The sequence below is a fragment of the Sapajus apella genome, unplaced genomic scaffold, assembly GCF_009761245.1.
Source record: "Sapajus apella isolate SASKATOON/1434 unplaced genomic scaffold, GSC_monkey_1.0 scaffold6, whole genome shotgun sequence".
NCBI classification, from domain to species: domain Eukaryota; kingdom Metazoa; phylum Chordata; class Mammalia; order Primates; family Cebidae; genus Sapajus; species Sapajus apella.
The window spans coordinates 53,511,581-53,536,444 of record NW_022436946.1 but is presented as its reverse complement, the minus strand read 5'-3'; the positions used below and the strand labels follow the sequence as shown (position 1 = coordinate 53,536,444).

General features: G+C 31.8%; 1 protein-coding gene across 3 annotated transcripts in view; it reads left to right on the top strand.

Moving 5' to 3' along the window:
• MANEA (mannosidase endo-alpha) overlaps positions 1 to 20,435 on the top strand; it is a 34,441-nt gene extending 14,006 nt beyond the window's left edge. For all 3 annotated transcript variants that reach the window (XM_032275226.1, XM_032275224.1, XM_032275225.1), the window contains exons 3-5: positions 5,909 to 6,018; positions 16,335 to 16,411; positions 17,239 to 20,435. In XM_032275226.1, coding sequence (XP_032131117.1) covers positions 5,909 to 6,018; positions 16,335 to 16,411; positions 17,239 to 17,896 — 845 coding nt within the window. In that variant the 3' untranslated portion in view covers positions 17,897 to 20,435. The remainder of the gene's footprint in view (positions 1 to 5,908; positions 6,019 to 16,334; positions 16,412 to 17,238) is intronic.
• Positions 20,436 to 24,864: the final 4,429 nt, after the last annotated feature.

The window sequence follows — 24,864 nt, the reverse complement described above, 5'->3', positions numbered from 1 at the left end:
AACTCCTGACCTCATGATCTACCCACCTCAGCCTCCCAAAGTGCTGAGATTACAGGTGTGAGCCACCGCACCCAGCCTGTTTTATTTGTTCCTTTTTTTGTTTGTTTTCTTCATTTTAAAGTTTTTCTTTCTCTATTTCTTTTTATTATTATGATTATACTTTAAGTTCTGGGGTAAATGTGCAGATCGTGCAGGATTGTTACATAGGTATATGAATGCCGTGGTGGCTTACTGCATCCATCCCTGTGTCATCTACATTAAGTATTTCTCCTTTTCTTAAAAAAAATTTTTTTTAAAGCTCCCAGATGCCTTTAATATGCATCCAAGCTTGAGAACCACTGATAAAAAAACATAGGAAATATACAAAGTTTAATATATTTTTCTTTATGCCACCAAAGACCAATTACAAAATATGATGCAGAGAAAATTCCACTAATAACAGTATAAAACATTCATATTAATAGAATTACCATGTGATTCAGTACTTCTAATTCTAGATATATACCCCAAATAATTTAAATCAGGAGCTCAAGGAGATATTTTTACACTCAAGTTTATATCGGTATTACTCACAATATCAAGAGTTGGCAGCCAATTAAGTGTTCATGGATGAATGAATGGATAAAGAAAAATTTGATATATATTATATGATAGAATATTATTGAGCCTTTAAAAGGAAAGAAATCGTGACTCATACTACAACATGAATGAAACTTGATGATGTTAAGCAAAATAAGCCAGTCACAAATGATCGCCATTCGAACTGGTATCTCAGTGTGGTTTTGATTTGCATTTCTCTAATGACTGGTGATTATGAGCATTTTTTCATGTTTCTTTGCCTCATAAATGTCTTCTTTTGAAAAGTGTTTGTTCATACCCTTTTCCCACTTTTTGATGGGGTTGTTTTTTTATTGTAAATTTGTTTTAGTTCTTTGTAGATTCTGGATATTAGCCCTTTGACATATGGGTAGATTGCAAAAAATTTTTCCCATTCTGTTGGTTGCCGGTTCACTCTAATGATAGTTTCTTTCGCTGTGCAGAAGCTCTGGAGTTTAATTAGGTCCCATTTGTCTATTTTGGCTTTTGTTGCCATTGCTTTTTGTGTTTTAGTCATGAAGTCCTTGCCTATGCCTATGTCCTGAATGGTATTGCCTAGATTTTCTTCTAGAGTTTTTATGGTTTTGGGTCTTATGTTCAAATCTTTAATCCATCTGTAGTTAATTTGTATAAGGTGTTAGGAAGGGGTCCAGTTTCAGCTTTCTGCACATGGCTAACCAGTTTTCTCAACATCATTTATTAAACAGGGATTCCTTTCCCCATCGCTTGTTTTTGTGAGGTTTGTCAAAGATCAGATGGTTGTAGAGGTGTGGCATTTCCTCCGAGGCCTCTGTTCTGTTCCATTGATCTATTTCTGTTTGTTCTTATAGTTCCCACGTCTCTTCTGAACTTTCTTACCAAAATTGTGTGTTAGGCACTTTTCCCATTAGATCCTTTAAGATATTTATTACAATTATTGTAAATTCTCTCTCTGATGATTCCAACATCTGTCTCATATGTGAGTCTGGTTCTATTGATTGCTTTGTCTCTTGGCAGTAAATTGTTTTTTCTTGCTTTTTTCTGTACCTTTTAATGGTTTTTAAAGGTGTGTCACCTGAGTAGGACAGTGATAGTTGTATTTATGTCTGAAAATGATCTTGCCTTTTTTTCTCCTAAAGTTTTAGTTTGAAAGAGTGTTTGAGATGTTTAAAAGAGGCACTAAGTTTCCTATGAACATATAACACATTTTTAGGGGCTCGAGGTATCCAAGTTTATCTATAATTATACTGTCTCCTTGTTATTAAATGTTATTTGTAATCACTTTTTAGGTGTTTTTACTTCGTGTGATGCATTCTCTCATTTGTGCTTTTTAAAACAAACCTTTGGATTATCAAGTGAACGTATCCTTCATTTTACAGATGTGGAAGCTTAAGTAAAATAATTTATCTAAAGATATATATCTATCAAGTAACAGAATAAGGACTCAATTCTCTAGGCCTATCTGATTTTTTTTACCCTATATGCTTAACTGTTACTTGAATGTATCACTTTACTAACAACAACAAAAATTTGACTATCAGTTATATTGAAGGTCCTGTAATAAGGCATATGGAAGGATGACGTGAGCAACATGACATGATTGTTTGTAATTAGTTTCCTGATATTTTATGATTGGACTTCAAAGAGCATCCTAGAATTTGCTAAGTAATTAAGATGACACAAATACAGAGTAGTAGATCTTACTTATAAGTGATACTCAGTTGGCTTATTTTGTAGATACTTCTCTGGTTACTGTATCAAGGATTCATGGCCATTGTAAATTGCCAACACTCCTCAGACATAAGACAATCACTGCCATGATTCCTACGCTAGTATTTATTCAGTGCTGTAGATCACTGTATAATGATTAATTGAACTATGGATCACAGTATAGGGATAGAATTAGATACCTGGAAGTCATAATTGATGCAATAGAGAAGCTGAAACATAACATTGTAAGAGAGAAGAAAGAACATTCCTCCCAAGCCATAGAGAATACTTGCAAAGAGGGTAAAAGGGGAAGAGAAATTACTAGACCAAGAATGAGGTGGTTAGTTTATTAGGAGAATTAGAATAATCTGGCAGTGCTGTCCAGTAGAATTTTCTGTGATGATGAAAATGTTCTATATGTGTGCTGTCGAATACAGTAGATACATGGTCATATGTGGCTATTGAACACTTGAAATGTAGCTAGTTGTTTCTTCAAGAAAACTAAATTCTTTTAAATTTTAATTTATATGGTAGATCTGGGCATTATTTTGGATAGCATAAGACTAGAATGTAATCAAGCCGGAGGAAAGAGTAAAGAAATGGTGCAATGGAGATCATAGTATTAAGTTGCAAAAGATCTAATGGCACAGTGGCTCATGCCTGTAATCCCAGCACTTTATGAGGCCGAGGTGGGCGGATTATGAGATCAGGTGGGTGGATCATTGAGACCATCCTGGCCAACATGGTGAAACCCTGTCTCTGCTAAAAATACAAACATTAGCTGGGCGTGGTGGTACACTCATGTAATCCCAGCTACTGGGGAGCTGAGGCAGGAGAATTGTTTGAACCTGGGAGGCAAAGGTTGCAGTGAGCCAAGATCACACCACTGAACTTCAGCCTGGTGACTGAGCAAGAATACCATCTCAAAAAAGGAAAAAAAAAAAATTGCAAAAGATCGTGTGTGTACATGTGTTTGTGCATACTAGCACAGGGGTATGGTTGAAGAGGGAGGGAAAAATGTGAGAAAAAAACAGAACATTGTAGTTGGACCAATATTTATTGAATACTATAGTCTCTTAAATGGATTTTATTTGTATACCTAAAATATATCATGAAAGGTAAGAATTATCTGTGTTTTGATGGTGAGGCCACAGAAGCAAGAAGTTAACTTGCCCTTAGTTCATGTAGCTGAAAAGTGGTGAGATATTTAAATACATGTTTGAAGCCCCTGCATATCTACTATACTGCCCTGCCTCTCACAAAAAGAAATGAAAAATAGTAGATGAATTAGGAAAAGGACAAAAATAACAATTTTCTGAATTTTCCAAGGTAAGTGCTGTTTATCTTTTCTTTTTAAACCATGAAGATAATTTTTAAAAGTATGTGTAATGGCAATATCTAAAGTTTTCACAGGTTGTTTCTGTTGTCTTGTTTCTGCTGATTCTTGTGCATGGTGTATTTCTTTGTGTTCTTCCTTATCTTTGATTATATACTAATTATTGTTTTTTAAAAAAATACTTTTTGTAAATAATTTGAGGCCCAAGAAGAAGATGCCTTTGTGCAGAAAGGATTTTCTTTTGCTTTTGCCTGGTGACTGTTTGGAATACCATTTCTGGATTACCTTAAATTAGGTTTAAAGCTAGAGGACTGTACAAGCATTGTGAACCTGCAATTTAATTCACTGTTTTGAGAGTTGGTTTACTTCTGTTAATTTTGCTTGGGGGAAACAGATCCTTGCTCACTTATCGTTCTGGGTTCACATTTTTCCTTCAATTTGGCCAGGAAGTTTGTTATACTTTTCAGCTCTTTGACTTTAAGACATTTTCTCCCCATGTTTTATGTAATAATAATGCTTATTTTCATGGAGAGTGCTTGGTCTACTATTAGAACAACTGTTATTTTAAACTAGTCCACTATTATTAGAAACAAGAGTCTTATTTTATTTTTACTTTTATGGAAGAATACATTGCTTATAATTTTCATGTGATTCATGGCATAATCTTTCTGTTGTTTAATATTTATTTTTTATAATTTTTTTCTTTTTCACATAAAACAATTTTTTGCTGGTCTCATGTTGATACAACTTTTGTTGTCTTTCTTATTTTCATTGGTGATATTCTTCTTATAAGCTGGGCTAGTAATCTTACAAGAGTGTAAGTGATTGCTTATAAAATGTTGGATTAATTGTCTCCAGACATTTTTCTCACCAGCATTCCCCTCTAGGCTCTGCCTCCCTCTGGCTAGCCAGAGTTTCCCTGAAGCCTCATGTGTAATAGGTTGTTTTTTCCATCTTTTGTTCTAGTTGCCATACTTCTTTTCAGAGTAGATTGGGGACATAGGCATTATTTTTCTGTTAACTTTGATTTTGTTGCCCTAGATGGTACTTATTTGTACATGGCATGGCTAGCACAAAACTTAGGTCTTAAAATGTAGTTTTCTGGCAGTTTCTTTCCTTCAGTTTCTTGATTTCCACATGCTTCCTTTTGGTACCATTGTTATTTATTTCCCTACCTTAAAGAGTCTATTGATTTATCTAGAAATCAGTGCCATCTTTCTAATGACTGTCCATTTCTTTATATATATAACAAGGCTTTGAATTAATTGATCTTAAATATTCTGTCTCTAGTTTGTGATTTCCATGTAATTTATGTTTCTAACATGTAATATATCAGTTTAAAAATAAGTAGGCAGGCACTACAGAGAGGAGCAGTAATTATTTTATTATGTTCAAATCTTCTGTTAAAAGATATTGATCTACACAAAAACAGCATACAAAATGTTTATAGCAGTTTTAATCATAATTGCCAAAAATCAGAAGCAACCAAGATGTCCTTCATTAGGTGAATGTATAAATATACATACAGTGGCATATTATGCAGCAGTAAGAAATGAACTGTCAAGTTATAAAAAGATATGAAGGAATCTAAAATACAAGTTGCTAAATAAATGAAGCCAGTTCTGAAAAGCTACATACTTTATGATTGCAACTACATGACATTCTGGAAAAGGCAAAATTATAGGCAGTAAAAAGCTCAGTTATTGCTAGGGGTGAGGGGGAGAGGGAACAGGGCTGAATCAGTATTTCACAGTGGGTTTATAGAGCATGTAAAGCTAGTTTGTCTGCTATTGTAATGGAGGGCATATGGTATAATGGAATTGTCAAAACCTGTAGAACCATACAACACAAAGCGTGAACCATAATGTAAACTATGGACTTCAGTTAATAAAAATCTTTCAACATTGGGTCATCAATTGTAGCATATATACCACACCAATGAAAGATGTTAGTAATAGGGAAAACCATGTGGAGGGTGGGGGCAGGTAGGAAGAAGACTGCATGAGAACTCCATACGTTGCTATTTTTATGTAAACTTAAAACTTACTCTAAAATAAAGTCTGTTAACTTTTACAAAAGCATATTAATGCCTTTTTATGACCTAAAGAGGTCTTAAATATTGACAAAGAAATCAAATTACTCCGTGTATTCTGAAGGAACTTAACAAAACCACCTTGTGTAAATATGTTCTTTTATTGTTAACTATTTGGTACTTACTATGCCCTTTTAAGAATGTCTGCATTCATGTTCCTGTCTTTTCCCTTTGTTTTTGGTCTTTTCTATTAGGTGTACTAGCCCTCTCTTGGTACCCACCTAATGCAAATGATGAAAATGGAGAACCTACTGACGACTTGGTACCCACTGTTTTGGATAAAGCTCATAAATATAACCTGAAGGTATTTTATTTTATTTTCACGCTATACATAAGTTAATTCTTTTGGACAAGAGGATTGTAATAACAGTTTTTGAAATAGTTATTTTAATTAAAAATGATAAGGACTTAGAATCTTTTAAATACTATATTTCATACAGAAAATTTCTATAATTAATAGGAATTTCAATCTTAATTATATTTTAGATTCTTTACTGTGTTTCTAATCATGTTTTTATATTTTTTATTTTATTGTAGAAAAGAGAAATTGAAAGGTTCTTTTGTGAAGATAATACAGTAGTGAAGATTTATGTGTCTAAATGTCTGAGATGCCAAACATCTACTAAAATCTAGTAGTATTGCCATATAACTTTACATATTTATAAAGTAGTTAAAAAATAAACTTAGTCAAATATTTTTCAAAATCCAATTTTCATTTAAACCTTATTTAAAATGCACAAACATACAAATACACACCTGTGTACATATAGAATACAGAAGATAGTGGAAAATCAAGCATATTTGATGCAGATATTAAGGTGTGTGACAAATGAGGGAACATTTCCCATAGTCTAAGATTTTATTTCTTTCATAAATGAATCATGGAAACAAACAGGAGTGATGGTTAAAAGGAATTAAATAGCACTACAAAGGAAAATTTTCTACTAAATAGCAAGTAAATAAGCACTGTTTTTAATATCCAAAAATACTTTTTAAAAATTGGTCATGTATTAGATAGCAACATTAATTCTAATAAATTCACAAAAATTATAACCAGAAAGAAATTTAAAGAATCTAAATTGACTATCCTAGAAAAAATATATTAAAGGTGATTGAACAAATGTCTTCCCCAAAGTACCAGGTTTACCTATCAGTTGTATTCAGAATAGTTGATTTTTATGATAATTGAAATACAGTGTCAACTATACTCATTATCTATTGTTGCATAACAAATTATTCCAAAACTTGGTAGCTTAAAACAATAAACATTTGTTACCTCACACAATTTCTAAGGGTCAAGCATCTGGAAGTGGGGCTTAGTTGGGAATGTCTGGTTCAGAGTCTCTCAAGGAGGTTATAGGCAAGCTATTAGCTGGAGCAGCAGTCTTCTGAAACTGGAGGATCCACTAGCAACTTTCTCAGTGATGGTTGACAGGCCTCAGTTCCTTGCAGTAGATGTACTGGGAGACTCTGTACTTCTACGTGTGGGCCTCTGCCTTCACTAGAGTAAAATTGATCTGAGAGAGAATCTAATATGGGGGCTGCAGAATTGTTTTTGTTTGTTTGTTTGTTTGTTTGTTGACATAAATCTTTGCAGTGACATGTTATCATTTCTGTCCCATTGGCACAATGTGGGAGGGAACTGCAAAGTTGTGAATACTAGGAGGTGGATATCAGGGAGACCATCCTAAAGAATCGCAACCACAGAAGAATTCTGAATTCATTCTACAGTAGCACAATTTTTATTTAAAAAAGGATAGAACAAGAAAGAAACTTATAGACTGATCTCACCAGTAAAGATAGATTGAAAATTCTTAAAGGAGATTTTGATAAGAAGTGTTTATTAGCAAGGATTTAAGAATGGTTCTAGGCATATGAAATCTGAATCTAAATTCAGGCCTACATTCAATCTGGCTCAACCACTTTGTAGCTATATAAATGACTCATGTCTCAGTTTCTTCATTTCTAAAATGGAAATAGCAAGAAAACCTTCCTTACATACAGAGTGCTTATAAAGCATATATGAGATAATAGATATAAAACATAGATTCCTGTCTGGCACAGAGTAAGCACTAAGTAAATAAAACTTCACTGGTTATTTAAAGAAAGTAAAACATGATCATCTTAACAGATACTGGAAATTTTAGTAAATAAAAATTCATTGTTAATAAAGTCCTTAGTAACCAAATTTATTTAGTTTGATAAAGGGTGTTTCTTAGTATCTTATTTCAAACAGTATATCTGATGGAGAAAAAGTAGTGTCATGCTCATTCAACCAAGATCAGCACAATATTATGATTTAGTACTGTTAAGGAGATTCTAAAAGCAGTTTAACTAAAAAATGCAAAAAGAAATCGTTCTAAATAAAATGATTTTGTTTTCTTTGCAAATGGCAAATACCTACAAAACCCCTGAAAATTGTCTAAAAACTATTAGAAATAATGAGTTTGTAAGGTGCCTGGAATGAAACTATGTACAATTCAGTAAGATTTCTATATTACAGCACAAAACAGCAAAGAGTACATTGAAAATAACATCAAGTATGTATGCAAAGAAATCTTTAGCATTTTATCAAAAGATATGAAAGACCTGCATATATGACATTCTGTGACTTTGATGAGAAGATTCAAATTGCAGAAGGAGTCAATCTTGCAAACATTTCTATTTCTTTTAATAACATTTATAAATTTAATGCAGTTGTAGTTAGAAATTCTAATGAGATTTTAAACACAGAATTTAACAGACTAATTCCAAAGTTTATAAATATGTTAGAATCAAGTAAGAATTTAAAATTCTAAAAGTAGAATTTTTAAAAAATGAAGGGAAAATTTGTCTTCCCAGATAACAATATACACTATAAATTGGTGGAAATTAAAGAGTATAACATTAGCCTCAGTATGGGGAAAGAGATGGATAGAGTCCTGGCACTTAATATGGAAATATAATATGTAATTCAAAAAATCAGGTGTAGAAATAATATTTATTCATTATCTTGTCCTCATGAAACTGCTTTATTTTATTTTTTTTGTTTTGGTATTATCCTCTATATTCTGTGTCCTTGGACATCAGGTAACTCTTACTCTCTGCTTGCTCATGTTTCTTAGAGTTTATTCTTCTTGTTCAATGAATTGTGTTTGCAAATCTTAATGAAAATGTGAGGTTGGGCACAGTAGCTCACGCCTGTAATCCCAGCACTTTGGTAGGCCAAAGGTGGGTGGATCTCTTGATGCCAGGAGTTCGAGACCAGCCTGGCCAACATGTTGAAACCCTATTTCAACTAAAATACAAAAATTAGCTGGGCATAACAGTGCACACCTGTAGTCCCAGCTACTTCTTGAAAGGCTGAGGCTTGAGAATCACTTGAACCTGGGAAGCAGAAGTTGCAATGAGCTGAGATTGTGCCACTGCACTCCAGTCTGGGCAACAAAGTGAGAATCTATCTCAAAAAAAAAAAAAAAAAAAAGTGATTTAGTGTCTTTTAACTGGCGACCGTTTACCCTGATCTCAAGATTGCTACCACTCATAAAATTTGCTGAAGCTTTTTATTTGCTCTGTAACTTCTTGCAGTTATATTCTAATGGAGGATAGTCTGGTTTGTCCAATACTGGTAATTGAGCCCTGTAAGATATGTTGAAATGTTGCATTTCAAATAAAAAATATTAAACATTAGTTTTATATTAATTTTCCTTTTGCAATCTAGAAACTGAGTAGTTACTGGAGAATAGAAATGGAACTCTAGGGAGTGAGAAAGAGCTAAATAGGCAAGCATTTTTTTATTCTTGACCGTAAAGCTGCCTCTTCTTTCTAATTTACTATCCTGAAACTGTTAAGACAGCATCTCTCAAATTAGCTAACTGGCCAAGAGCTGTCACCTACCACGTCCCTTGGTACCTTTCAGTGAGTTCTTATTGGCATTTGAAATCTGAAAATAGGCAAGCCTCCAGGTTCTGGCACCCAGTCTAAGATTGAGTAAGTGATTGATTTATCTTCCACAAAAGAAGTCCAGGACTGCTCTTCTGTCAGGGCCCTGCCAAAATCCTGGGAGATGGGAACTCAAGAAACTGGCTATTATTTAGTGCTTTCAGGAAGTTTTTAAAGAGAAAGTGAAAATGTTATGATATACGAGGATTGGTTGGCTTTTTCTCCTGTTTAAAGTGTCTGTGTAGAAGGAGAGTGTGATGAGCTCAACCACTAATTGCCTATTTAATATTACGAACATACTTGATCTCTCTGTGCTACCGAGTTTATATCTAATGATCAGAAAAACTTGGAACATCATAGACCAATGTTTTCAAAAAATTTTAGAACAGTTTCTTGGCCTCATGTCTGGTGAGGAGCTATATATAGACAAAGAATAGACCTGGAATCATGAGACTAGAGCTTGTTCCAACTGAGTAGCACTGAAGTCTTATATTAGTTCCTTGACCTTCTTGGCTTATCCCCTTCATTCGTACAATGACAATGAAGTCATAAGATAGTTTTATTATTGGATTTGTCTATGATTTCTGTTGTTGTGGAACAGGTATTTTTCCTAATTCAATAAAATGTAGTAAATTCCATTTTTTTTTAAAGAATGGCAAACTTTCCTTCTTCTTGCTAATATAAGGAAATTTTGATTTGTTTAACAAATGACAGTACCTTACTAGTATTACTTAATATGCTGAGGCAATATGATAGGAAAAGATTAATGAAGTTATAGGTTGTGTGCTGACAAATTGGAGCCTCCAATGCATATAACTGACCATGTCTAAATCTTTAGGTGTAAAATGTTCATTAGTAACATCTCTTTTTTCTGTCTAATCTTCAAAGCGTGGAAATACTCTTCCCTTTTTCCAACATGTTGATTAATATTAATTAGATTACTGCCCTCCCCCAAAAAACCCTTCCATTTGTTAATTTTATTCTAAAAATATTCTAAGGGTTTTAATGTATTCATTCTCCTTTAATCTTTATTGATGTGTTTCTCCTTTAATTAGTTTTTGTTTTTTGTTTTTTGTTTTTTTTTATTTTTGCTCTTTCTACTTTTGGAGGTAAAAATAATTTTTCTTTATTTTTATTCCTTTTAGTTTAGGGATGGAGTATTTTTAGGGAATGTATGTGTCTCACAGTTAAGCTTTTGTTATATAGCTCATTCATTTTGATTACATAATGTTTTTACTCATATTAGTCATTAAATATTTTGTGATTGTAATTTTGATTTGTTAACTTCAACCAAGAGTCATTTTAGGTAAATGCCTTTTAAATTCTAAACAAACCTACAAGAAGAGCAAATGATTCATGCTTTAGTTATTTTTCATTATCTTTAGCAAATGTGACTAGGGTTTTTTTTTGAAGTGTGAGTGAAACTAAAATTTTAATCATGATTTTTTCAAAGCAATACTTTTAAAATATACTTCTCTGCATGTTTGCTAGAGAAAAGGCTGTTGCACTTATAACTGTCATTGAGTAGGCTGGTTTTGCAGAGAGTATAAAAATCAGAGCTGGATTTTAATTAGATCCCATTTGTCTATTTTAGCTTTTGTTGCCATCGCTTTTGGTGTTTTAGTCATTAAGTCCTTGCCTGTGCCTATGTCATGAATGGTTTTGCCTAGGTTTTCTTCTAGGGATTTTATGGTGTTAGATCTTGTGTTTAAGTCTTTAATCCATCTGGAGTTACTTTTAGTGTAAGGTATCAGGAAGGGGTCCAGTTTCTGCTTTCTGCACATGGCTAGCCAGTTTTCCCACCATTTATTAAACAGGGATTCCTTTCCCCATTGCTTGTTTTTGTGAGGTTTGTCAAAGATCAAGATGGTTGTAGATGTGTGGTGATGCCTCCAAGGCCTCTGTTCTTTCCCATTGGTCTATATCTCTGTTTTTGTACGAGTACCATGCTATTTTGATTACTGTAGCCTTGTAGTATAGTTTGAAGTCAGGTAACATGATGCCTCTGGTTTTGTTCTTTTTGCTTAGAATTGACTTGGCTATGTGGGCTCTTTTTGGTTCCATATGAAGTTTAAGATGTTTTTTTCCAGTCTGTGAAGAGGGTCATAAGTAAACTCCAGAGCTTCTGCAAAGCAAAAAAACAATTATTAGAGTGAACTGGCAACTAACAGAATGAGAAAACATTTTTGCAATCTACCCATCTAACAAACGGCTAATATCCAGAATCTACAAAGAACTAAAACAGATTTACAAGAAAAAAACAAGCAAACCCATTCAAAAGTGGGTGAAGGATATGAACAGACAGTTTTCAAAAGAAGACATATATGAGGCCAACAAACATATGAAAAAATGCTCATCATCATTGGTCATTAGAGAAATGCAAATCAAAACCACATTGAGTTACCATCTCACGCCAGTTAGAATGGCAATCATTAAAAAATATGGAGACAACAGACGCTGGAGAGGATGTGGAGAAGTAGGAACACTTTTACACTGTTGGTGTGAGTGTAAACTAGTTCAACCATTGTGGAAGACAGTGTGGCACTTCCTCAAGGACCTAGAAATAGAAATTCCATTTGACCCAGCAATCCCATTACTGAGTATATATCCAAAGGATTATAAATCGTTCCATCACAAAGACACATGCACACGTATGTTCATTGCGGCACTGTTTACAATAGCAAAGACCTGGAACCAACCCAAATGCCCATCAGTGATAGGCTGGACAGGGAAAATATGGCACATACACACCATGGAATACTATGCAGCTGTTAAAACCATGAGTTTGTGTCCTTTGTAGGGACATGGGTGAACCTGGAAACCATCATTCTCAGCAAACTGACACAAGAACAGAAAATCAAACACCGCATGTTCTCACTCATTGATGGGTGTTGAACAATGAGAACTCATGGACACAGGGAGGGGAGCATCCCACACTGGGGTCTGTTGGGGGGAGACTAAGGAAGGGACTGCAGGGGAGTAGGGAGTTGGGGAGGGATAACATGGGAAGAAATGCCAGATATAGGTGATGGGGATGGAGGCAGCAAACCAAATTGCCATGTATGTACCTATGCAACAGTCCTTCATGTTCTTCACATGTACCCCAGAACCTAAAGTGCAATAAAATATATTTTTTTAAAAAATCAGAGCTGGATCCCTTTCTCTGTCTCTTCTCTCCTGCACCATTAAGAACACAGCAATGGAACAGTTTTTTGATTGAGACATGATAGAGATGTTTGGTATATTTGTCATTGTTTAGCAAATATTCTGTTTTTCCTTCCCTTCCATGCAAAGAGTACATTCTTGTTGGTTTTGCCTTATGGCTTGCTTTTGCTGTGAGGTGTGAGAAAAGGTAATGTTTACTATGTGCTTGCATGATTGTGCTCCTATTCTTTTATGAGAACAGCATGCTCCCTTCTGCCTAGGACTCAGAATGACAGACACGTGGAGCTGATTTGAGAGACATCATAAGCCAGTTCATAGATTATGTTTGTCTTTTAGAGCCACTGAGATTTGTGGAGTTGTTTGTTACATGTCATCTTCTAATCAAAACTTGACTAAATTAAATCATTCATCTAAGTAAAAGAAAATTAGGCAGATTCGGTGATTTTTTTTGCTCAGTATTTTAGGGGAAAGAACCAACTTAGCCCTGATAGCCTTCTTGCATTTTAATAAATTTAGTATGTTATTTTAAAGTAGCACATTTTCTTTCTACTTTATGCAGAAATCACATTTCTTGTATTAGGTTTATCAGCATCCATTGTTTCTTCCTATATGGCTCTAGAGTCATTTTATCTGCTTTTCAGGCTTTTGCAGATTTCGACCATGTGAAATGTGCATATGTCTGTGATTCTTTTGAAAATGATTTTCACCTCCATTTGAAACATGTTATATTAGTCATGGCCTCTCCTTTTTCTTTTTCCTTGTTGTTAAATGAATATTGTGAATCCATGGCAAAACCTTTGAATCTTACCTAAATCTTACCTAAAAACTTGTGAATCTTACCTAAGTACAGTATAAATGGCAGACTAAGAGTTTAACTGTTGTTCATTTTTGCATGCAAATCATTAGCCCATTTATTTATGCTTGCATTCATTCATTTAGTGCCTGCCACGTGCCAGATACAGTCCCAAATGCCTACAGTATTAATAATAATAAAGTATTAACTCTGTCTCTAAAATATTTTGTAATCTTCTGGAGGTCAGACACAAATACAAGTAAATTTCAGTAAGAGAAATGTATGAGGTATTATGGCACCACATAGGAGTAGGAAGAACTACCTCATATTGGTTGTGGCAGGGAATGGGGGGTGTACAGGGGTAAAAGTAGGGAATGGAGTTTGAGAAGGAGAAAACCAGATCTTCATTTAAGAAAGTTTATTTATTAAAATTTATTTATTAAAGGTTATTAAAATGCAGGGTAGGGAAGAGATGGGAAAGATCAAAATTAAAAGCATGAGATGAGGAAATGTTGGTATTCTTATTATCTAAAGATAACAGATATTTCATTTTATGTATAGTATTCTGTCATTTTAAAATTTATTTTAGAATTGATCTAATCAGTTTTTCCAAATGGAAGAGAGAGATGGAGACTAGATCACATCATTAATTAAAACTGCAAAGTAATTTTATTATAATTAAGAAATTAGAAATACATTAGGGAAATTTTTAAATATTTTATATTTATCAGTAATAGCTTTTTGCATTTACTGCAAATATATAAATATATATATATATATATATATCTGCTCTTTACAAAAATAGCATACTATTTGTTGTTTGCAACTGTAAAAGCAAATTCATTTTGATATAAGATAATTCAAGTTGGATACTGCTTAAATATGGTATCCTTTATGTGTAAAATGGAAATTTAGAAAACACAGTGATGTATTGGAAGGAAGAATTACCCGAGGTAACATCATATAATAGTATGAAAATACCTACACACTTGACAGTTTGCTTTCAACTGAATTTAAAAAGCAAATACCAAAAGTACTGAGAAATCTAACTGCCCTAGCAGTTTCTGCCCTAGCAATACTAACAATATTCTGTGAAAATGAATTAGACCTTAGTTTTTTATGACAAACTTCTTTTTGTAATATTACTCCAATCTCATTTTGTTTAAAGTAGAAAAGTATATTTTTATTAAATACTACTTAACCTTAAAATTGATTCTGTGAAAACATGTAGCACTGATTAATGTAAAATACATTTTTTTTAATTAGGTAATTGAAAATAGAGGAGCTTCATATCACAATAGAAGTCTAGTTTCAGCCAGGTCTGGTGGCTCATGCCTGTAATCTCAGCACTTTGGGAGGTTGAGGCAGACAGATCATGAGGTCAAGAGATTGAGACCATCCTGGCCAACATGGTGAAACCCCGTCTACTAAAAATACAAAAATTAGCTGGACGTGATGATGTGCACCTGGAATCCCACCTACTCAGAATGCTGAGGCAGGAGAATCACTTGAACCCAGGAGGTGGAGGTACAGTGAGCCGAGATCATGCCACTGCACTCCAGCCAGGTGATGGAGCAAGACTCCGTCTCAAAAACAAACAAAAGAAGTCTCTGGTTTCATAAATACCTCATACAGCCAAAACCTGAAATTAAAACAGTATCAATAAATTTATTTAGACTGCCATAAAGATTTTTAATTAATGTTGGTAAGTCTGTAAAACTGGGAATAAAGGTGAACATCCTCGTTCTTTGTTTTATTAATCTGTAATAGATTGTCACAAGAGAAGTATCTTCTGTATTTTTTAACTTACTAGTTAGAAGTGGCATACAGAAAGGCTTTACTTGCCATAATTAGTTTGTCTTCATTTATGTATAGCCATCCTTAAGTTAAAAGATTTTAGTCTGTGCACAGTATTTTAAAAGTATTTGTAGGTACTGCTGTCTATATATCGACATATATATATAATGTATCTATGTATATATGTGTGTGTATATATATACGTCTAAGGGATATCTAAACCATAACAATAACCTAGGCATTATGAAAATTATTGCCCTTTATAACACTAGTAGATATTTTATGATTTTATGATAAATTATTTAATAGAATTAAATGTAGATTATTTTATAAAATGTTGTTTTAATGATATGGAAGAATTTATCATGTAAAGAAATTTTCTAATGACTTTATTTAAATTTAAGCTTAATGGTCACATACCTGAAAAGAATCGAGATAGTTCTGGACCATGTTTTTTTTGGTCTTTTTCCTAAAAGAAACATATTTCTGAATATAGAGTATTTCCTATATATCTTATGTAGGTTATTTAAATATTTAAGATACATATTTTTATACGGAGTAAACATAAAAAGAAGCATTGCACAGTGGTTAAGCATTTGAACTCACAATTCAGATTATCAGTATTACCTCCAGCAAACTGGGTGACCCTGAGCAACTTACTAAACCTGTCTTAAGATTCTGCCTATCTTTGATTACCTCACTAAGAAAACAGAAATACCTTAGGGAGTTGTGAAGATTAACCAAGATAATAAGTATAAGATGTTTAGCATGTTATTTAGCAGTAAATTTTATTAGTAAAAATTATTTCGTAGTTTCTGTATTCAATAAATATTCATCTTAAATTAAGGTGATTATATCAGTTACTTTATTAAATATATGAAATATACTTCTATTTTTACATTTTAGATAATTTATCCCCTAATTGATTCTTTTGTTTGTTCTAGGTTACTTTTCACATAGAACCATACAGCGATCGAGATGATCAAAACATGTACAATAATGTCAAGTATATTATAGACAAGTGAGTTTCTTCAATATTTATAAATATTGTTTTGTTATCCAGTGACAATTATTGTTTTAAGAATAGTGCATTAAATTATATTTGAGATTTGAATGTTTATGATCTGTCATTTTTAATAAAATTAAATTGTTAGTGAATAAATGTCACTATCATTTCAAGGAACATTGCTAAAGTTCCTTGCAATTCACTTTCTTTTTGAAAGATTGCTATTTTCACTATTTTACAGGTTTATAGGCTATGTATGATTTCTGTAATTTTGTTATTCTAAGTTGACATTATTTTCTAAACCATAGGAATATAGGGCTTTATCTTGTTTGAAAAAAGGTTCCGATTATTAAAAGTAAACTGCTGCTTTTATTGCAGTGACCTAGAGCTGATATTTTCATTTATATCTAGTCTGATCAAAAGGAAATAATTTATTAATGCAGGTTTCATTTTTTGAAAAAAATTTACTGCTAATAGTCTGTGACAGATGCCATAGTCTTATAAAGAAACTTGTCAGCAACAGTAAAACATTACTGATACATAAAAAGGCAATTTATGTATTAATGTAGAAAATAATAGGCTTTTTACTGCATGAGTCATTATTTCTAAACTTCAGTATGTGATAATCACTTGTTTGATAATGCATCCAGTATCTCATTTTCTAATGTGTAAAATTAAAAATACATTTTTAATTATTACACTTACATAACTGATTCCCCCAAGAAATGGAGCAATGTGCTCAAACTGTACTGATTCCTTCATTTTCAGTACATAAACAGTATTTATATGTGGCAAATTAGTTGCGAATATTCATTTCACTTTTATATATGCTTATATTCTAGATATGGAAATCATCCGGCCTTTTACAGGTACAAGACGAGGACTGGCAATGCTCTTCCTATGTTCTATATCTATGATTCCTATATCACCAAGCCTGAAAAATGGGCCAATCTGTTAACCACCTCAGGGTCTCAGAGTATTCGCAATTCTCCTTATGATGGATTGTTTATTGCACTTCTAGTAGAAGAAAAACATAAGCATGATATTCTTCAAAGTGGTTTCGATGGAATTTACACATATTTTGCCACAAATGGTTTCACTTATGGCTCATCACATCAAAATTGGGCTAGCCTAAAATTATTTTGTGATAAATACAACTTGATATTTATCCCAAGTGTAGGCCCAGGATACATAGATACCAGCATCCGTCCATGGAACACGCAAAACACTCGGAACCGAATCAATGGGAAGTATTATGAAATTGCTCTGAATGCAGCACTTCAGGCACGCCCCAGTTTAATTTCTATCACCTCTTTTAATGAGTGGCATGAAGGAACTCAGATTGAAAAAGCTGTTCCCAAAAGAACCAGTAATACAGTGTACCTAGATTACCGTCCTCATAAACCGGGTCTTTACCTAGAACTGACTCGCAAGTGGTCTGAAAAATACAGTAAGGAAAGAGTAACTTATGCATTAGATCACCAGCTACCTGTTTCATAATGCATTGATTAAAGTTTAATAGTTATCAGGATCACCTAATTTTTAAAAGTAGCTTTTGTTTTGAGTTATGGAAAGAAAACTCAAAATCAGTATACATTATTATCTTTAAAAAATATTTTTTAAATTCTTTACAGATAATATTGCCAGCCTTCACAATACCACATTGAGAAAATGTCTGAGACAAAATTTGTGCAAATTATTCCTTATGGCATAATTTACTGCATTTCTGACTGAAATCAAAATTCTGATTTAATGACAATTGAATTTTTATTTTACAATGAATAAATGCTTGTGTTACCCAAAGCACTTAGCACAAGTTAAATTATATTTATATCCTAGTCCCAAAGAAATAGGATTGTGTGTATATTTGGGATATCTATTAAAGAAAAAAAAAAACCCTGAAAGATAATGTACATGTTTTATTTGGTATTTTTAAAATAATTTAATCAACTTTTACTGTGTTAGTATTCAGATTCTGGATAACTCTTTAGTAATGATGATATTCATAAGAATAACAAAATCATTGTAAGTTCTTTTCAGTTTTGCTGTGAACCTGAAACGGCTTTAAATTAATAGTTTTTTTAAATTTAATTATATAAATTAAGCCTTACTACGATCAAATTGTATTAGGAAGGCCTGCTATCTACAACACAATGATTCACTTGCAGATTTGTGGTTACCCATAGCTTGCTAGGTTTTTGGCATGTTTAGTGTTTCTGCTTTACAGTGCTAGATTCTGTATTTTAGAAGCTTTGGAAAGTCCCTTTATGAAACCTAATGATTGCTTGTCAGTTATTAGGTAAACAATTGTGTCACAATTACTATGTAGATATGATGCCCAAAATGTCATTTTTAGTATATCTTGTCCATTTTTAAGTTGTTACCATTCTATTATTCATGTCTTTAAATCAGAGACCAAATATTTTCTAGGAAATAAAAATGTTATTACTGTCATTAGATTGTCTTTTGATATTTTAAGTTATTTTGACCAAAAGTAATAGGGAAAATTTACTTAGTATTTTAGATTTTAGAGACATGGAAATGAAAATTATTTTATATCTAGGGTAAGTCCTGAAGTTGGGCTTTACATTAAGTTTAACACTGTATAATAATGAAGAAACTAATATTTTACTTAAAAGCTAATACTTTCAAATTTTTATGTAGTAATATCCCCATTTTATAGATGTTAAGACTTTTATACCTATAGGTTAAAATACTTGTGATCAGTAACTTGTCACATTATGACAAGTTGATCACTTGTGTACTAAAGATAAATATCTTTAAAAACTAAATAAAATGCACTCTATTCTTACAATTAATGTTTATAACTATAGTAAAAAAAGTAATGTATATTGTGTTACATAAATGTTATTTCTTAGGTGTTAAGAGGAGCAATAGGATAATGCTAAAAACTAATGCCTATAAATCTTCAGAGTATTAAGTCATCCATTCAGAAACATAAATTAGCACTAAATTTATTATAAAATAACTCATCAGAAGACAAAATTTTATTTTTAAACAGCAGTTTTGAAATAAATTATGTTATTGAAGAGAGGCAATTTAATGTTAAATTTGTTTATAATTTATGAATTTGTCATTTATCAGAGAATGACCAGGCATTAGGAAATTAATACAGCAGTAGTAATCATTATTTTCTAGGGGAAAATAAAATAATAAATCACTATACTGATATTTTGATATAACCAAGCACCTATATAGTAATAACTATATAGATGTAACCTGTGGATTTTTTCTTATATCCATTTAACTAGAATATATTATTTTAGGGATAATTTATAAGTGTCATACCTAATACTCTTTTATAATATACCATATTTCATTAAAGTTTTGTTAGCGAAGTATCTACCACAGAGAAATTTTTGTCATTGTTTATGTTGTGTATTTGAACCCACCACGACAGAAAATAAATTTTTGGAAATAGTTGTGAGATTAAGGGAAAGTCTATAAAAACAAGGTCAGCAAATTCTCAACACGGATACCACCACTTTTTGTCTTGTTCCCATTATAGACATGGCGAATCCACACAACATGCTTCACCTCTAAGCTTTGTTGTGATTCCTCAACACATTACCTTAACCAGCCAGCAGTAACAGATTTCAAAGTAATCTAAAGCAGATCCTGTCTTCATTGCAAAAAGTTATTCTCAGTGGAAGAATGGCATCTCATCTCATAATTACTTACCAGTTTATATTAATATATGTTTTTTCTCCATTTTTAATAAAATAATTACAGTCATCCCTCAGTGTCTATGGAGGATTGGATTCCAATTACCCCTATAGATACCAAAGTCTGCAGTTGCTCAAATCCCTGATACAAACTGGTATAGTAGTTGCATATAACCTATGCACATCCTCCTGTGTACATTAAATCATCTCTGGAGTACTTACAACACTTAATACGATATAAATGCTATGTAAATAATTGTTATACTATATTGGTTAGTGAACAATGACACGAAGAAAAGGTCTGTATATTTTCAGTGCAGACATTGTTTTTTGTTTTTTGTTTTTTTTTTTTTTTTTTTTTTTTTTTTTTTTTTTTTTTTTTTTTTTTCAAATATTTTCAGTAGGCAATTTCTTGGCCATGGATGTAGAACCCACAAATATGGTGAGCCAACTGCATTAGGAATTATCTCTAATAATTCTGTTAATTCTTAGAGAGGAAAGCTTTTAAAATCTTCCTTAAGTATTCATTATCTCTGCCTTTACCTTTTTATTTGTAACAGTTTAAATTGCTATGATCACAAGTAAATAAGAGCAAAGAATTTATTGAATTCAAAAAAACTATGTGTTTGAATTCAGTATAGTAAAATAACTGTTAAAACACAAACTGGTGTAGTTATACAATGCATGAATCATAATGGATTCTTTTATAGGTTATTAATTTTTATGGTTTAATCAGTCTAATTATTTTGACTGTATAGAAACCAAATATTTTACCGTTTCTTTTAAGGACTAATGTTGTCAAAAACTGCTGTTATTAATGTTTACTTGAGTTGTTTAACTTTTTTTCTGTTTGATTTTAAGACTAATTAAAAATTACTATTTTGTTATATGGAATGGTTAAATTTTACCTAATAAAAACATATATGAAATACATTGTATTTTAGATGTTAAAGTCTATCATTTCTCTTTATGAAATGTCTTATTTGATTTCCAATTAACAAATGAGAAGGAGTACCCAGTCATCATTCTTTATATGTATTTTCTTTTTAGATATGCAGCACTTACAAAGTGGTATCTTTAACTGTATATACTTTTTAAATCTATAAAGTTGTGTTAAACATACACACATAACATGCACACATAATTTTTTTTTAATTTGGGAGCCGTTTTTCTATTTTTTTTTTCTTCTTTGGGTATAATCATATATTAGCTCTGACATCCATTAGGAAATTAATCTTCTCCTAAACCAGCAAAGTAACAAACCAGTAGAGAACCTACCAAGTTCATGCACTTTTTCAAACTGGCCACAGTTAGCCAATTTAAACATGGCTGCTGCTAAACTCTACATTGCTTACAGAAACAGTCTTTAAAAATCTATGTTTAAATTTTGAATTACACTTTTACATCCCATAGTGAAGAAAAGCAAAATTTCAGTTATTTTTGCAAATGTTTATAATTTCTAAATGAAAGCTTGATGAACCACAAGCAAAAAGGCTTTATGGCTCAAAGCATTACATTTTAAATATTAAAATAATAAAATTTAAAAATTATACTAAAAATGTTTGTCTTTTCAAAAAGTGTACTCCAAATTAAATGTTATACTATGTTGTTTTATATCCACATAAACGCTAAACGTTATTATGGGATTGTTGCCAGATTATTATCCTTGAGAATTTAGGTACTATTTTGGCTTAATTACCTTGTAGAGACTCATACATCCTTAGTCAAATCAAAGAACTTATTAGTAGCAATATTATATTCCAACTATCAATTAGGGGAGGAACATTTTTCAAAGTTGATAGCCTTTTTTAGTTGTTATATAATTACTACTTATCAAAGGATAAGGACTAATGAACAAAAATAGTCAAATATCCAAAATTTGTTGAAATTAAAACAGTGGCACTTTTATATTGGATGTTCTATATTTCATTTAAAAGGTAGTGAATTTTAGGCTTCTCAGATTACATGAAATTACCAATAAATTTAACCATAAAGTCAAAAAGATCTTTAGAAGCCAAACCCATATCAATATGAAAGAAAAGAATGATGCTCTATGTAGTAAGATAAAACTGCTTGCAATTCAACTTATGGTATATGATTGTATTACATGCTTTTGTGTATTTGTTTTTTGAAAAGAATAGGTTAAAAATCTGAACAAAGTTTATTGTAAGCAGCACAGTGAAAATCATGAGTTACTCATTATATTTAAAATAGTTGATTACAATTATGTTCTTGTATAAAAGTGCTTTTGAGTAAGTTTTACCAAAAGCCATTATCAAAACACTTTATTGTTGTGTTAATTTGATGAGTCTAATGTAATACAAATTTTGCCCTGAAATTGCCTTGAAAATAACAAATGAAAAAAAAAAAAAAGAAAAAGAAATCTGTTTGGAAGAAATTCAGCTGAAATGCATGTAGTAAGCTTTAGAAATTTTTATGTTTGGACACAGTCACTTAAAAGAGTAGCATGTAACAATTTTTTTTAAAAAAGAGTGTATTAGGCAAGATATTTACTTTTTCCACTCTGTTAAAATACTATGCATCTCTTAGGGATTAGAAAATATATTAATTAAACCCTTAATCTTGTAGAACTGAAACATTAAGAAAATACCAATTATAGATAGATAGATAAATAGATAGAATTAAATAGTTTGTACGTACATTAAAAAGTGTTTCCAGAGAAAGCCTCTTGAAATATTACTCTTTTTGTTGAAAAATGAATTGTTTTTTAAGGTCAGAAAACAAATGGGAACACAATTTCAAGAAGTGGCAGTATGGTCCATTTATTTGTATATACATGAAAACAGTATAAAGGATAAAAAATGCTATTTAAGTTATTTCTATCTTGGGAGATACAGAAAATAAAAATTTCATTAACCAGAGAAAAGAACCATTAAATGTTGAAATTAGAAACTGAACAAATAACATATTTATTAACAAGTACTCTGATATTAAGAATGCATCTGCCATAACAAAATAATAAGGGAATATTCCTCATGCAGCTGGTATAGCATGAAGCCAAAATAAAATCATAGAGCCATGTCATTTATTCACACAGATAGCAAAATTCTAGTATGAGCAAACCAAATACCACCATGTAAAGAAAGCCTGCCATGATCCAGTCAATGTCAATCCTAGATTTAAAGGAGTGCTTTAACATTAGAAAAGCCATTAATTACATTAACAACAGACTAAAGGTAAAGTGTTGTGGTGAAGAATTGATAAAATTCTGTATTTGTTCATGTTAACTTGGCAAATTAGAAACAGAGGAACATTTTTAATCTGAAAAAGGATATCTACCAAAAACTCTACCGGCAAGTATTATAATTAGTGGTAAACCTTGCAATTTTTCTCTTTGAGACAGGGAACCAAGCAAGACTGCCCATTATGAATGCTACCTAACATTGTATTGGAGGTCCTAGCCACTGCAGTAAAGCAGGAATGAATTAGTGAATGAAATAATTTTTATCTATGAAATTCAAAATGTACAAATAGAGTAGTTAGCAAGTGTTACGTACAATCTTATAGAGAAATCAGTTATAAAACCTCACAAAGTTCCCTTATGAAGTTTAAAATCAAAAGGAAGTTTAGATCAAAAATATTTTTTGCATATACTAAATTTATATTTATTGAAAGCTGCTATTCTGTATATTATTTTTAATTACCCAGACTTAAATATTAGCCACATGGCAGAATATTCAGTCATTAATATTAAAATAAAACAGTCTAATCTCTGATTTTATGTAAAAAATTAACTGCAATTATGATTGTTTGGTAAATTCTTTAAAATTTGCTTTGCTGTAATATTTAAAGTACATTATTAAAAATTGCTCTTGGTATCTTATAAGAAAAATAGTGACAATCATATGAACAGTACCTAAGCTCAAATTCTATTTTTTTTACATATTAGTATTATGTGTAAAATAATGCAACACTGGTAATACAACACTATTTTCTCATTTTTTTCCTTGATTTATTCTTAAGAGTTTACATAAAGTTTCCTTGTTATTAGAATATATGCACTGTCTTTGCAAAAAGCATTTGAAGTATTTTTCTACAAAAAGTAAATATTACAAAATTAATAAATAATGATGGATGAATTTTTTTTTAAGAGAATGTCTATATATAGTACTGGTGGTATATATGGTTGAGTACGTGTTTGTAGTTGAGCTTCCTGATAGGTAGTGCAAGAGGCTCTATGGCTGTTCTTGCCAAAAAAGAAGCACCTCCTTTTCCATTGGAGGCAAACTTTACCTTTTCAGTACATTTTAACATAAATTTCTCAAGTATAAATTATACCTAGGGTCAAAAATGCAAATAGCTATGGGAACCTGCCAGAAAAGCAAGTGAATTCATCAGGTTTAAGACCTTAGATAGTCCCAGGGACTGTGGACAACTCTCACCTAAAAGGAGTGCTTAGCATCTCCTGTCAACATTGCCCTTTGTTGCTATGGGTCCCTAAAATGAGGAAGTATATCTTCCTGTTTGTCTCTGTAAATTTTTCTGATTATAATATGGTCAAATGTTATAAAATATTTTTAAATGTTCGTCAAATATTATAAAATATTTTTAAATGTTCACTGGTGGATCAGCTAATGGATCACTAATAAGTCACTAATTTGTGACCTGTGATACAAAGAATGTAAAACTTATGAAAAATGGCCTCAACATTTAGTGACATTGATAAGGGAATTTCTTATGATGAGTCATTGTATGGTGTCTTTAATAAATTCTAAGCATATAACAATAAAAGACAAGTCAGTGAAAGTGAATCCATGAGGG